This window comes from Pseudorasbora parva, chromosome 12, assembly GCF_024679245.1.
Source record: "Pseudorasbora parva isolate DD20220531a chromosome 12, ASM2467924v1, whole genome shotgun sequence".
Taxonomy (NCBI): domain Eukaryota; kingdom Metazoa; phylum Chordata; class Actinopteri; order Cypriniformes; family Gobionidae; genus Pseudorasbora; species Pseudorasbora parva.
The window spans coordinates 37,188,339-37,201,764 of record NC_090183.1 but is presented as its reverse complement, the minus strand read 5'-3'; the positions used below and the strand labels follow the sequence as shown (position 1 = coordinate 37,201,764).

The 13,426-nt window shown below is 38.0% G+C and overlaps 1 protein-coding gene across 1 annotated transcript in view; it reads left to right on the top strand.

Annotated features, from left to right (window-relative positions):
- Positions 1-68: 68 nt before the first annotated feature.
- The window catches only part of tex264a (testis expressed 264, ER-phagy receptor a), a 105,764-nt gene continuing 92,406 nt past the window's right edge, over positions 69-13,426 (top strand). The window contains exon 1 of the mRNA XM_067460160.1: positions 69-583. Coding sequence (XP_067316261.1) covers positions 326-583 — 258 coding nt within the window. The 5' untranslated portion in view covers positions 69-325. The remainder of the gene's footprint in view (positions 584-13,426) is intronic.

The following is a 13,426-nucleotide window of genomic DNA, read 5'->3' as shown; positions in this document are numbered from 1 at the left end:
TTCACGAGACTCGGACACAGAATTTTTGGTTGGCTCGTTCCAAGTCATCCCTCTGACTCACAGTCACATGGTGCAACCAGGAAGCAATGCGTTCAATGTTTCTGTGCAGGGGATAAACAAACGCTCAGCTGTGTCAATAAAACTAAAAGACGGGTGTAAACTGACCTCGCAGGGAAGCATCGATACTGTAACATCTGCAGAACGACACGGATGCAAACAAACAGGAAAACCGAGGGATTTTTTTTTCTAGTGCCATCACAGCAATTGAAAATTATTCATACACACTGAGCGATTCTGTTTTAGGTTTTCTGACAGCCGGGCAAAAATGTCTGACTTTGTCATTTTACTGCTGATTCTTTTTTTGATCGTTTGTCTTATCTCAACTCTGGTGGGCTTCGTTTTTTACACCGGTCTTTTTTCTGAAGTCGTGATTCGGACTGGATCTCCTCCGGTGAAAAACATCACGATTGCATACAAGTTCAGAAAAGGATCGTACAAGGACAGCGGGGCTGCTTTCACGGAGAGCTGCAGTATCGGACCTAAGCTGTCCTCTGTCGGTGTGTTTTACGACGATCCCAGTCAGGTCTGTAGCTCACTTATTTCTGACTCTTGAGGTAACTTCACCTGCCGTGTTTTTACAACAACAACAATACCACTTTAAACTTAAAATATGGTTATTTATTGAATGTTCTCAACACAAATAACTAACGTTAATGTAATTAGATTTTTCATGTTTCTTAGAAATGTAAGCGATAACGGTGACTTACCGTTATCGCTTACAACTCCCAAACCACCTGTCATCAGATCCAAAACTGCCCCTTAGTTCACCCTAAAAATGTAACTTCTGTCATAAGTTACTCACCCTCAAGATGTTCCAAACCTGCATGAATTTATTTGTTCTGCTGTACACAAAAGAAGATATTTTGAAGAATGTACATACTAAAATTGATGGACCCCATTGACTTCCATAGTATTTTTTTTCCCTACTATGAAATGGTCCATCAGCTGGTTAGTTCCCCATATTCGTTTGTGTTCAGTAGAAGAAAGAAATTCAGACAAGTTTGGAACAACTTCAGGGTGAGTAAATGATTAGGCCTAAATAATTTTAATTTTTGGGTGAACTATCCCTTTAAGGCTTTAAAATATATATATATTGTAATATACTATACATCTTTTTTTGGTGTCTTGTGACTTTTAATCTTATTTTTTGGTAGTTGCTGACTTTGGTGCCTTTTTATGAAATGTTTAATAATAAATAATGTGCCTGTCATGGTATAGGGATGCTATAAAATGTTAATACAATGGTGATTTGATATACTGAATGATTAATATCATGCTACTCCAAGGTTAATTAAAAACCTACAATATTATTATCATGGTGCAATTATTTATGTTTCTGTCTTTATTAACAGTCTTAATAATATGGTCCAAAACGTAGTGAGCTGCCTACTAAAGATTTCACCCACTTGGTTTTGACATACAGGCTCATGAGAATAAAGCCTCAAGAATGTTATTCTAATCTTGTTTTAAATATATGATTCACTTCAGTAAACATCTTCATGTTTTCATTGACATCAGTTGGCTTCGTAGTCACTCACAATGCAACACTAAGCGTCTGGTCTTTCTCTAACATTATGTATCATATCTTTCATTATTTTCTAGTATTTAGTGTTTCTAACGTGTAAATTAGTATAACCTGCTGTGCATGGCTCTGAAGGTGAACAGGGACCTCATGGAGGAACAAACTGGAGGGATTTGAAACGGTCTTGATACTCATCCTCATATTATGAGAACTAAAGACAATGGATTGATTTTGCCCTTCTCAGCAGAAAGCAAAAGAACTTCAGCATGTAAAATATGCCAGATGTCTCAGGAGATACTAGATCAATATTTAAATCCGAACAGGTCATGCCAGTAGATGGGTGTAATTTCCGCACTGATCTAGGCTGCAGAGTATACAGTTATTGTGCATAAGTATTATAAAAATGTTGGGCATTGGAAATGAAAGTTGAGTGCTAACCACTCCCATTTTGTGCAACATGACTCTCATTGCAAAATTGAATCGCTGGCATGCATGAAGGAATGACTGGGAACGTCCCACTCTTCCCATATATTTACCCATACCTCTGGGCTGGTTATTTGTTGTTCTTTTCCGTATATCTTTGACCAGGAGGAGTTATTGCATAATATCGCTGATTAGAGTTGAATTAGCATTCGCCCGATCATGTTCTGTTCTGTACGCATTTCTCCCCTTCCTGACCCAACTTCATGACCTGGGCCCTCATTTATAAAATGCACACGATCTGTGGATTCCATCCCACATAAAAAGTGGGGAACAAATTAGGATTTATAAAGGCAGAAACTGACCCTTATCCAACTGAAGATCTTGCATTTTGCATTAATATACATGCAATTACATTAATCCAAGATAAATTATGATGACGCAATCTCAGTATGCATTATTAAGTTATTTTGATTAAAGATTATAAGGGCAAATGCATTTAAAAAAGATGATGTGCATTGTGCACAGATAAATCCTTTATAATAAATTCTGCAATATTCCTTAGAAAAAACTTGTCCATTTTGATTTGATGGTGACTTTAAGTATGAGTTGCTTATCCAGTTTATACCTTGTTGGACAGACACGTGGCTGTTTGTCATGCATCTTAGAATAGAAAAAGGAAAATATGAAACTTTTTTTATGCTTCTGCATTTAACACCGGGCCAATTGAAACCATGTGGTGATGTGGCTGTGAGTAATGTGGGTAAAAAAAGACACCAATTATAAAGTGAATGCCAGGCTGGCATAAAAACACATAATAATGGCCATGATATTGGCTGAAGTCAGTTAGGAATATATTACGCCATGACCAGTATAAAGAAAAAACTGATGATTTGTGGCATTATCAAAAAATAATCATTAAGTGCACTGCTATTACCATCTGGTACTTGGTTTTTTGTGGCACTGCCATATTATTTTTGTTAGTGGAAAATGAGACATGGTATTAAATTGATGCATTGAATTATTTTGTTTCTTCTCCGGAGAGCTAGATTAGAGGGTTGCTTCACCCAAAATGAATGCTTGTCATTATTTATGAACCCTTGTGTTATTCTAAACCATATTATTTTCATTCTTCCATGGAAAACAAAAAGAGAAATTTAGCGAATTAGGAACAGGGGGTATCAAGCTACAAAAGGACAAAAAAGCACCTTAAAAGCATAATAAAGTATAGTCCATGCAGTGTGTGCTGTTATCCAAGTCTTCTGAAGTGATAGCTTTGTGTGAGGAAAACACAGACACTATCATACACCCAGCGCAATGCGACGTCACGTCACGTGTTTTTTGCTAGTTTCACCACGAAGCAGTTATAATTTTCATGTCCAGCACCACATTGTTTAAATGGCAAATGCACTCGCTCCCATATGTTCACCCGTGAGCGCGTGCTGGTCTGAAAATGAGGAGTGTTCAGGTACATTAGTGGCGCATTGCTATTATGAGACAAGTGAAAACGACTGCGCCATTGACCAACAAAAACCTGGTCTAAAGTCAATGGCACAGTATTTTTTGTTCATTATTTAAAGGGCTCATTAGTAATATCCTCCTATAGGTGAGTGCACAGCGCACATTATTACACACACAGGGATGCGCAGCAGCACGCAACATTTTTTAAATAATACAAATAAAGGGTTCCTCTCTGGAGAAGTGTTCAGTTTTACTGCTAGCAAATTCTACTATGTAAATGGTGTATCTGCAATGGTGCAAGCGCAGCTGGCATTTAACAGGAATAGGAGATGAGACTGATTGGTTTATTGTCTAAAACACACCATTGAATCATTAAGAGACTAGGTACAACCCTTTCACATCATGAACCTGGCCAACATTTTTTCCCGTCATTAAACTATAGCAAAAGTGTATTCGGACACACCCTATGTGCACCTGGGCCATGCACTTCAGACCATGCGCTCGGATCGTTAAATTAGGGCCCCTAATCTTGCTTGAGAGCTGAAGTCACCATTCACTTTCACATATGGAATCGAGCAGCTTAGACGGCTCCTTTTGTGTTCCACAGATGAAAGAATATCCTATGGCTTTCAAAAGATGTGAGGGTGAGTAAAAGATAATGGAATTTTCATATTTGTTGGTGAACTATTCTGATTTTTGCACTGCTAAATCCAAATAAAATGCAAAACAAAAGCTCAGCACAACATACGGGTGTTTCCTGAGTGCTGCATAAACTGCCACGTTAGCTGTTGGCTTAACTTGGCTTAAGCGGATCCCTGTGTAGGAATTTCAATGGAAATTGTTAAAGGTCATGCATTTTGGAAAACAGTACAGTTGTTCCTTAACCACTAGATGGCGGTACTGTGTAAATAACAAAACTTGCATCAAAATGGGTCAGTTGAGGACCACAGATATGGAAGTCTAATATTTGAAGGGCTATTACTTTTAGTATTATTGCTCCGTTTTTATATAAAAAAAATATATATATATAATTTTACTAATGTTGTTGTTATGTTTTGTTTGAAAACTCTTCCTGTTTTTTCCCTCTTTGAGTGACACTTTGAATAAAGTTAACTTCTGAATATATACTCACCTAAAGGATTATTAGGAACACCATACTAATACTGTGTTTGACCCCCTTTCACCTTCAGAACTGCCTTCATTCTACGTGGCATTGATTCATCAAGGTGCTGAAAGCATTCTTTAGAAATGTTGGTCCATATTGATAGGATAGCATCTTGCAGTTGATGGAGATTCGTGAGATGCACATCCAGGGCATGAAGCTCCCGTTCCACCACATCCCAAAGATGCTCTATTGGGTTGAGATCTGGTGACTATGGGGGGCATTTTAGTACAGTGAACTCATTGTCATGTTCAAGAAACCAATTTGAAATGATTCGAGCTTGGTGATATGGTGCATTATCCTGCTGGAAGTAGCCATCAGAGGATGGGTACATGGTCTCCTGGGTTATATAATGGTTGGCAGTATATGTTAAAAGTACAAAACATATTTTAGTAGCAGCGTGACCTTGCTAATTTATGAGAAAATGTGCTTTTGGATTTGGTTTATATTTTTCTCCCAAGTAAAAAATAAGAATTAGAAATCAGAAAACAAAGCCTTTATGGGTCCTCAAAATCAAAGTGTCTTCTGAACAACTCATGTCTGTCCATCAATTACAAAAGCAATAGATATTACTATTAGTAAGACTTTACCTCCTGTAAATAAACTTTATACCTCCAAAAACTGCATAGCGTTCCTAAAATGCTTTATATTTAATGATGTGGCTGGGCATTCCTCGATCCTTTGTTCCTCATATTTTACAATGGATTGTTTTGTGAATTATTCTCAACATGTCTTCAGATTTGTTTTAAATATATTTTATTGAAATATACGACAGTGCCAAGAATTTTGTCCTTGGAGGCAATGCAGGAAAGTATATAGCCTACATTTATTTTTAACCTTGCTGTGTCCTATAGACACAACAAAGCGAGCATTCTAAAGCAATTTGTCCTTGGTCAGAAGCATAGCGCAAGCGAGTACATCAGAAATGGAAGGCATCAGTTTATTGTCGGGTATTTGCCGTGTTACACCGCACCGCATTCAGTAAACACAGTGTTTAAGTGTGTTTTTAATAAACGTTAAAATCAGTGTTTAACAGTATTAAGATGCCGACTGTATCCTTGTTTGTGTGTTGCTAATAAAATCAGTACATACTCGATTGTTTGAATGTCTTCTGACTCAGACTCAAGCGTATACAGCTCTATCACAGCACTTTGCCAAGAGTATCTAAACACACATGGGCGTGAACAGTGGATCTTGCTTTATTTATTTTTTTGGAGCAAAAAACGTTGCAAACTTTAACTAACCTATAAAAATTTGAAACTGTATTTAATGACCCCTTTAAATTGTTAAGTTTACAGTTTATTCTGTTAGCATTCATGCAGTTGGTGATTTTGTTCTTATTCCACCCCAAAGCCTGATAAAGGTCTGTAATGATGTTCTTTGTGGGTGGCATCTGAGGGGATTCGCTGTGTTTATTGTATTGAGATGGTGACAGGGTTGGGTTTTTTGATTGGCACTCTCACCTTTTAGTGTCCAGCCACTGTCTCCCTTAAAGCCAATTAGCTTCAGATCCGACTATGATAGGTTGTTAGCACTCTCTGAGGTCGCTGTCCGATTTTAATTGGCATAGCCTAATGCTCGGTGCTTATTAGCATGCTCAGCTCTCCTGCGGGAGGCAGAGGTTGATATGGTCTGTTTCAGAAGGTCAGCTACCAGCGGATCTAAAGTGTTTGAGCTTGACAGGGTAAAATAGAGGAATTTACAATTTACTGAGGGAGGTTGCGTTTGAAAGATGCTGAGAATGACTGTTCCAAGCGTGTCAGTGGCAATGAACGGAAAACCTCTGATTTATCTTCAGCATGGTGTTTCATATTCTATGCAAATATAATGGCACATTTATTTATTTATTTTTGTCTTTTTTGACTAATAGAAAGTTTAAAAAAAATATTTTTTTATATATATATATATATTGTAAAACCGTGAAAGTCACTGTCACTTTTGATCAATTGAATGCATCCTTACAGAATAAAAATATTCATTCCTTTAAAAAAACACTTTAAAATAAGGTTTTATCAGTAAACATTACTTAATGTATGAACTAACATGAACTAACCATGAGCAGTACATTTTTTACTGTGTTTGTTAATATTTGTTAACGTCAGTTAATAAAAATCTAGCTGTTCATGGTTTGTTCATGTTAGTTCACAGTGCATAAGTAATGCCAACAAGATTTTAATTATATAATAGTAAACGTTAAAATTAACATTTAACAAAGATAAATACCAATAAATGCTTTTATAATGGCAGTTCATTATTAGATCATGTAAACTAATATAGTTAACTAATAAACCTTGGACCACACGGGCCAGCCTTCGCTCCCTACGTGCATCATTGAGCCTTGGCCGCCCATGACCCTGTCACTGGTGCACCACTATTCCTGACCACTGCAGACCGGGAAAACATCACAAGAGCTGCAGTTTTGCAGTTGTCTAGCTCAGGTGTTTTCAAACTTTATGATGCCAAGGACCCCCAAATATGATGAACCTTTATGAGGGACCCCCTTCCTAAAATCCATCTATTTTTATCTAAGTAAAAAACGTTTTAACTGTTAGATAAATAGTGTGACATTATAAATACAACATAGTTTCCCAACTTAAATTGGCTGTACTTAATGTTGGATGTATAAACCTGTTTCATTATTGCTTTGTCTTTTTATTCTCTGAAATTTTCCGGGAACCCCTTAGAACTTTCTGGAAGACCCCTGGGGGTCCCCGGACCCCAGTTTGAAAACCCCTGGTCTAGCTATCAGAATTTGGCTCTTGTCAAACTTGCTCAAATCCTTAAGCTTGCCCATTTTTCCTGCTTCTAACACATCAACTTTGAGGACAAATTGTTAACTTGCTGCCTAATATATCCTACCCACTGGTGCCATGATGAAGAGATAATTGTGTTATTCACTTCACCGGTCATAATGTTATGCCTGATCAGTGAATGGGCACTGAACAGAAATTATAAAAGAGTTAATGTGGTCAGTTTTTATGTGGAATGGTCTTATTTAACAAGGCTTATGGCATTACTTTTGAAAGCATTAGCAGTCACAATCTAATTTAGGGAAGTAATATAGAAACTGTTAAATCAGCAAATGTTTTGTTAATTTGGTTCTGTGGGTGAAGTTGTTGTTTTTGGTTCTCATACCATAAAATACTGACTCAAGTGATGGTTAGTGACTCATGGGTATTATGAGACAGGGAGGAACCTTAGAGGTGAGACAACTTTGACTTTAATCCTTTATGCTGCGTTTGAACTCTTATTTTCAGTCACCTTCATTAATGCCATTTGGCCTTCTGATGTACCAGCATGAAACCAGCTTATTTATAACTGTTTATAAATGGAAGAGTTTATTCTCTGTGGGTGGTTCATTCATCCCAGGTGTCTATACATTCAGGGCTGATTGGAGATGACGCGTTTCAGTTTGTATGCTGCAGTCAGAGTGAATTAGTTGTTACTTCTGTGGAACACCGGCTTGATTAACACTCCACAGAACCTCCACAAACACTAAATCAGTAATGGAAGTTAATGGGAGAAGTGAAGAGTTGGCTTTTAAAACTGGCCTACTTTGTCCAAAGTTAATCAATTAAATCAGCGAATGAATAAAAAACCTTTATAGCTATTTCACAGCACATCAAGTTCACATCAAATACTCTCTAATACACTTTCATCTTCAAAACTAAAATCACCCTGAGATGTCTTTATTGTTCTCTATTCTGTTTTGTAGGTCAAAGAATTCTTCACAGTCAAACATTGAAATCTCTTTATGACATCTTGTTAGGACATGATGTCAGCAGCATCCTCTAACTCTCTCTGAGCAGTTGTGCCGCTTCTGAGCGTCTCTCAGTTTATCACATTTGAACCACTGCTGTTTCAGTCATCAAAGCGCTGCTTTTTTCTCAATTTCAAGACGATTAATTTCAAACTTCAAATCGCTTGCTGAGAGCAGTGTTCCCATTTTTATCCATAACCCGCAGGTTTTGAAGACTATGATAGTTTTGTGAAATAAAGAGTTAGAGTTATGCTGTTTATTTACTGAGAGGGTGCTTTCACATCTGTAGTTCGGTTAATTTAGTCTATACTGAGGGCAAAATATTGTGTTCACTAGGCATGTTTGGTTCGATTAAAATGAACCCTGGTTCGGTTGATCTGCTAGTGTTGTTCATTTAAATAATTGTGAATGCCGCCATCCGAACCCTGGTGCGCACCAAAGTTGAAAAGATGGGTCGTGTGTGACCAAAGACATGTAAACAAACCAAAAACATGAAGATGTGGCCCTTAAAAAGACAGAATGCTCATGCATACCGCTTTTTTTTTTGTGATGATGCCACTACAGTTCAGAACAGGCATCAGAACCGCGTGCAGCAGATTTTCGCTGTGTGTGTGAGACGGATGGTTTCCTGCCGCGGTTTTAACTACTTTACACATTTTATAAGCTCTTCACGAGTTCTCAGCTGGTCAAAATACCGTAAAATGTAGGCTAAGCACATACAACGAGCACATTTAGCCCAGCACACAGCATTGTTTTGGATGTTCGGTAAGTTGCGTCTCTAAATAGTCAGTATGTCATAAAAGCCAACCAATGAGGATGTGAATTTGTCCCTTTGCCTCTAAGTTCACAAGTTCATACTTGTTCACACTTGGCATGGTTGGTTTGATAAAAATGAGCCCCGATTGCTCTGTTAGTGCGGTTCATTTGATTAAGTGTGAATGCTGCCATCCAAACCCTGGTATGCAACAAACAACTGGATCCAGACCCTGAAAAGATGGGTCCGCTTCCAAACTTGTTCTGGTGGGGTTCAATTGAAATATGAACACAAGATGGACCAAAGTAAACGAATCAAAAACGGACATGCGACATAAGATGCGACCCTAAAAAGGACAAAATGCTCAAACAAACATGTTTTTCTCGTCAGAGACACGATGTTGCCCATCACAATAATAAAAAGTCAAAATCATATGTAGGCTATGCGTATACAACAAGCACATTTAGCTCAACACACTGGATTGTTTTAAATGTTTGGTAAGTTCCGTCACAATATACATAATAAAAGCCAACCAATCTGGTTGTGAACATATCCCTATGCTTTTATAGGTTTGATGATCAAATGCCAATGTGAACGCTGGACCATGCAGGACTAATAGTTTTTTTATGGTCCGGACCAAACGAAACAAGTGAACCAAACTACAAGAAATAAGAAATATGTCAAAATGGTGTGGACTTGGTGGACATGACCCTTAACCAGCCCAACTATACAGTGTTTTCTTAAAGTGCCCCTATTATGATATTTTAAAGTTTCCTAATTTAGTTTTGAAGGTCTCCAAAAACCAATTTACATGGATCAAAGGTCAAAAACTGTTTAATTTTCTCATGATATACATTGCACATCACCAGAACGTTCAATGATTCTCAAAGCACTCGATGGATAAACCAGTCTCTCTATATCCCTCCTTTTCCACGAGCCTCCTCTGCTCTGATTGGTCAGACGGTCCAGTCTGTTGTGATTGGTCTATCGCTTACAGTGCGGATTTTGGAAAACAATGCCCAGTACCAAAATTGAACTCCAGCTCCGTCAGGAGGCTTCCTAAAGCTCAGCGATTGTACACACTGTAAACTATAAATGGAACTAATTTTTCAAATCCCAAACCTTCAGCAGGATGTTTCTCAGTGATTCTTTCCAGTTTAAGGTTCATTATGAGTTATTTCAACTGTAATTCATCACAATCAGCATTAGCAAGTATGCTTCCATCAACAAACCTGTGTGTGTGTGACCTGTGTGTGTGTGTCCTTGTTTATATTACATTGTGGGAACCAAATGTCCCCATAAGGAGAGTAAAACCTGAGATCACCTACATTGTGGGGACCAGCCAGCGGTCCCCACTTTTCAAAAGGCTTATAAATCATACACAGTTTTTGAAAATGTAAAAATTCAGAATGTTTCCTGTGATGGGTAGGTTTAGGGACATGGGCAGTGGATATAATGTATAATGTAATATACATTATATAAATGGGATATAATGTAAAGTTTTGTACAGTATAAAAAAACATTACGCCTATGAAGAGTCCCCACAAAGATAGTGAACCAGACGTGCGTGTGCGTGTGCGTGTGCGTGTGCGTGTGTGTGTGCGTGTGCGTGTGTGTGTGCGTGTGCGTGTGCGTGTGCGTGTGCGTGTGCGTGTGCGTGTGCGTGTGCGTGTGCGTGTGCGTGTGTGTGTGTGTGTGTGTTTAATGTATTGCAGTGCACATGTGGGAACTTTTTCAATAACAGTGCATATGTGACTCCAGCTGACGTATAAAAAACAAACAAATCTCACTCCATCCTTTATTTTTACTTAATGTAGTAAGAATGACAGACAGTCTGCATTAATAGACACAGTTTTAGGTAAAACTGACCTAAATAACGTGAGTTGGCCATACTTACACAATATGAAACATAATAAACACATTCGAGGTTTTTTTTCATTCGAGGTCTCTGCACGGCATGTACGCGCAATAAGTGGGCGGGCAATATGGTAATGTTTCGTCATGACGTCCCAACGAAACGGCTTGTGACTCGCTTAAAAAATGATTCCTTTAATTGACTCGGAGTCGACTCTTACGTTTGAGAGTCAATACATTTATATAGATTGCACTTTCAGATTTAAAATTTTAAAACATGGATTTTTTAATTCACTTAGAACTGTTACACACTTTTTCATAATTTTTATAAAAATAATTCATAAATTCATAATAGGGGCTCTTTAAGGCCATCTAGTCATTCTGACATGTTGTTTTGGATTCACCTTCCCCATATGAAAGATGCTAATACATTTCTGTTTACTGAAACAACATTTGTTGGGCTGAGCTGAGCTGATCCCTCATGTTCAGCTTTTTTTGTACACCATTATCCCTTGTTTACCTTTCTGAAGATTCAGTAACACAGGCCAAGGGAATAAAAGCTTTTTATGAGAAAAAATACGAAAGGAGGGATAAATGCTTTCTCCAGAACAGCTCTGTTTTCTCAGGGGCACTGGTTTAAAGTTTAGGGATTATGACCATATCTTAGATGGCGTTAAAATGAAGACTGTCTTTACTTTTATAGGCATTTGCGATGCTGAACCTTTATATTAACGCTTTCCTCTCCTTTTCAACACGTTATCTGACATGCTGAGCTTACTGTTCTCATGGCAAAAGGAAATCAATCCCCCGATACTAGCAAAATGTCCTACATGTTTGACTTTTGAATGCCATTTGCCCTCCTCTGCCTTTTTTAATTAGACTGATGGCGTGAATGTTGCCTTGAGCTGGGAGTTATGATTAGTTATAGCCTGGTTGTGAGAGCAGCACATGACTGATGGACATTCATTGTGGTTCCAGGCACTTCAGTTTAGTAGTGTCAGTCAGCTAATGAAGCCAGAATCGAGTGCATGTAAGGCGGACCTCACATTTCTTTTCTGATTTATGTCAGAAGCTGATGATAACCATCTTTATAATGATAACCTGAGCTTTCCATCAACTTAATCTGATGCATGCATTATTAAGAATCAAATGGTTTTCCGAAACGCCTCACGTGATGGTTTTGACTGCAGGCAGTGCAAGTTTTTGGGTCGTCCGCTAAATGCACCAATGCTTTGCTTTTGCCCCTCTTCCATGCCAGCTCAAATATTATCACAGGCTTTCCAAACTAGGCTTTTTTGCATACTCTATTTTCTGCCCCATTAATTCTGTCCAAATTGGCCCCTACCCAACATAGCACCTACGCTTCCCCAGAAATGATACGCCATCAGTTTCAATTTCATTCAGCATGGGAGCCTATGCAACATTTGAGGGCATTCAGGGCAGCTAATCATCTCGAGGAACTGGCAGGTTATGCATATTCATGGTTTTTCTTTGCACATCTTATATTCAATACATTTCTATATTTATGTATTTGCTCTGAAATTACTCAAAGGTGCCCTAGAATGAGTTGAATCAATTTGTTAAATTGTTCTCTGATATCTACATAGGGGGTATGTGGCTAATTTAAGGGAAAAAATTGTCCAGATACAGTTTTACAGGTCCATTTACAACCCTATAAATTGTCCCTAGGATGTAATGCTCTGTTTTTGCCTTATTTGGAAGAGTCATGAATATTGATGTTGAGCTCTGCTCTGATTGGTTTACTTCAGGAGCTCACAGCTCACAGCAGTTTAGTAAAGTGGCTCGTGAGTCCTGACCGTCCTGACAGAACACAGACAGACTAAATAAAACTTTAAAGCAAAACATCTCAAATGGAGATTGATAAAATGCAGCTTACTTGTTTATTTGTTGTTTTCAGATCATCCGGCTGCGAGAAAGAGCTCGCGTTCATGCGGTTGCCAGATTTCAGTAATTAAATCCCCCTAACAGAGCTTTTCTGTGAAAAAAACCCTGTATAATCTCCGGTTTTTACCCAAACATGGTCAATCTGGCAACCATATGCACGCGAGCTCTCTCTCGCGCCGGTGAACTGAAAACACCAATAAACAAGTAAGCTGCACTTTATCAATCTACATTTGAGATGTTCTGCTTAAACTGTGTCATTCAGCCTACATTTTAGACGCTTATGTTTATATAACGTTAGTCACAATGTAGGCTAACGTTACGCAGTGACTGTGATGTAGCTTAATCTGAAATACAAATAGGCAAAAACATCATAGGAAACACCATACTTCAGTTCTCAAAAATATAAATATAGAACTTTATATATTTGTACAAAATGAATAGCCTTGTCAAATGACTATTGTTGAACTTATATGGTGGAAAAGGTGACGTTTGCTAGAAGGATCAAGTGAATGATGAAAGTATGAAAGT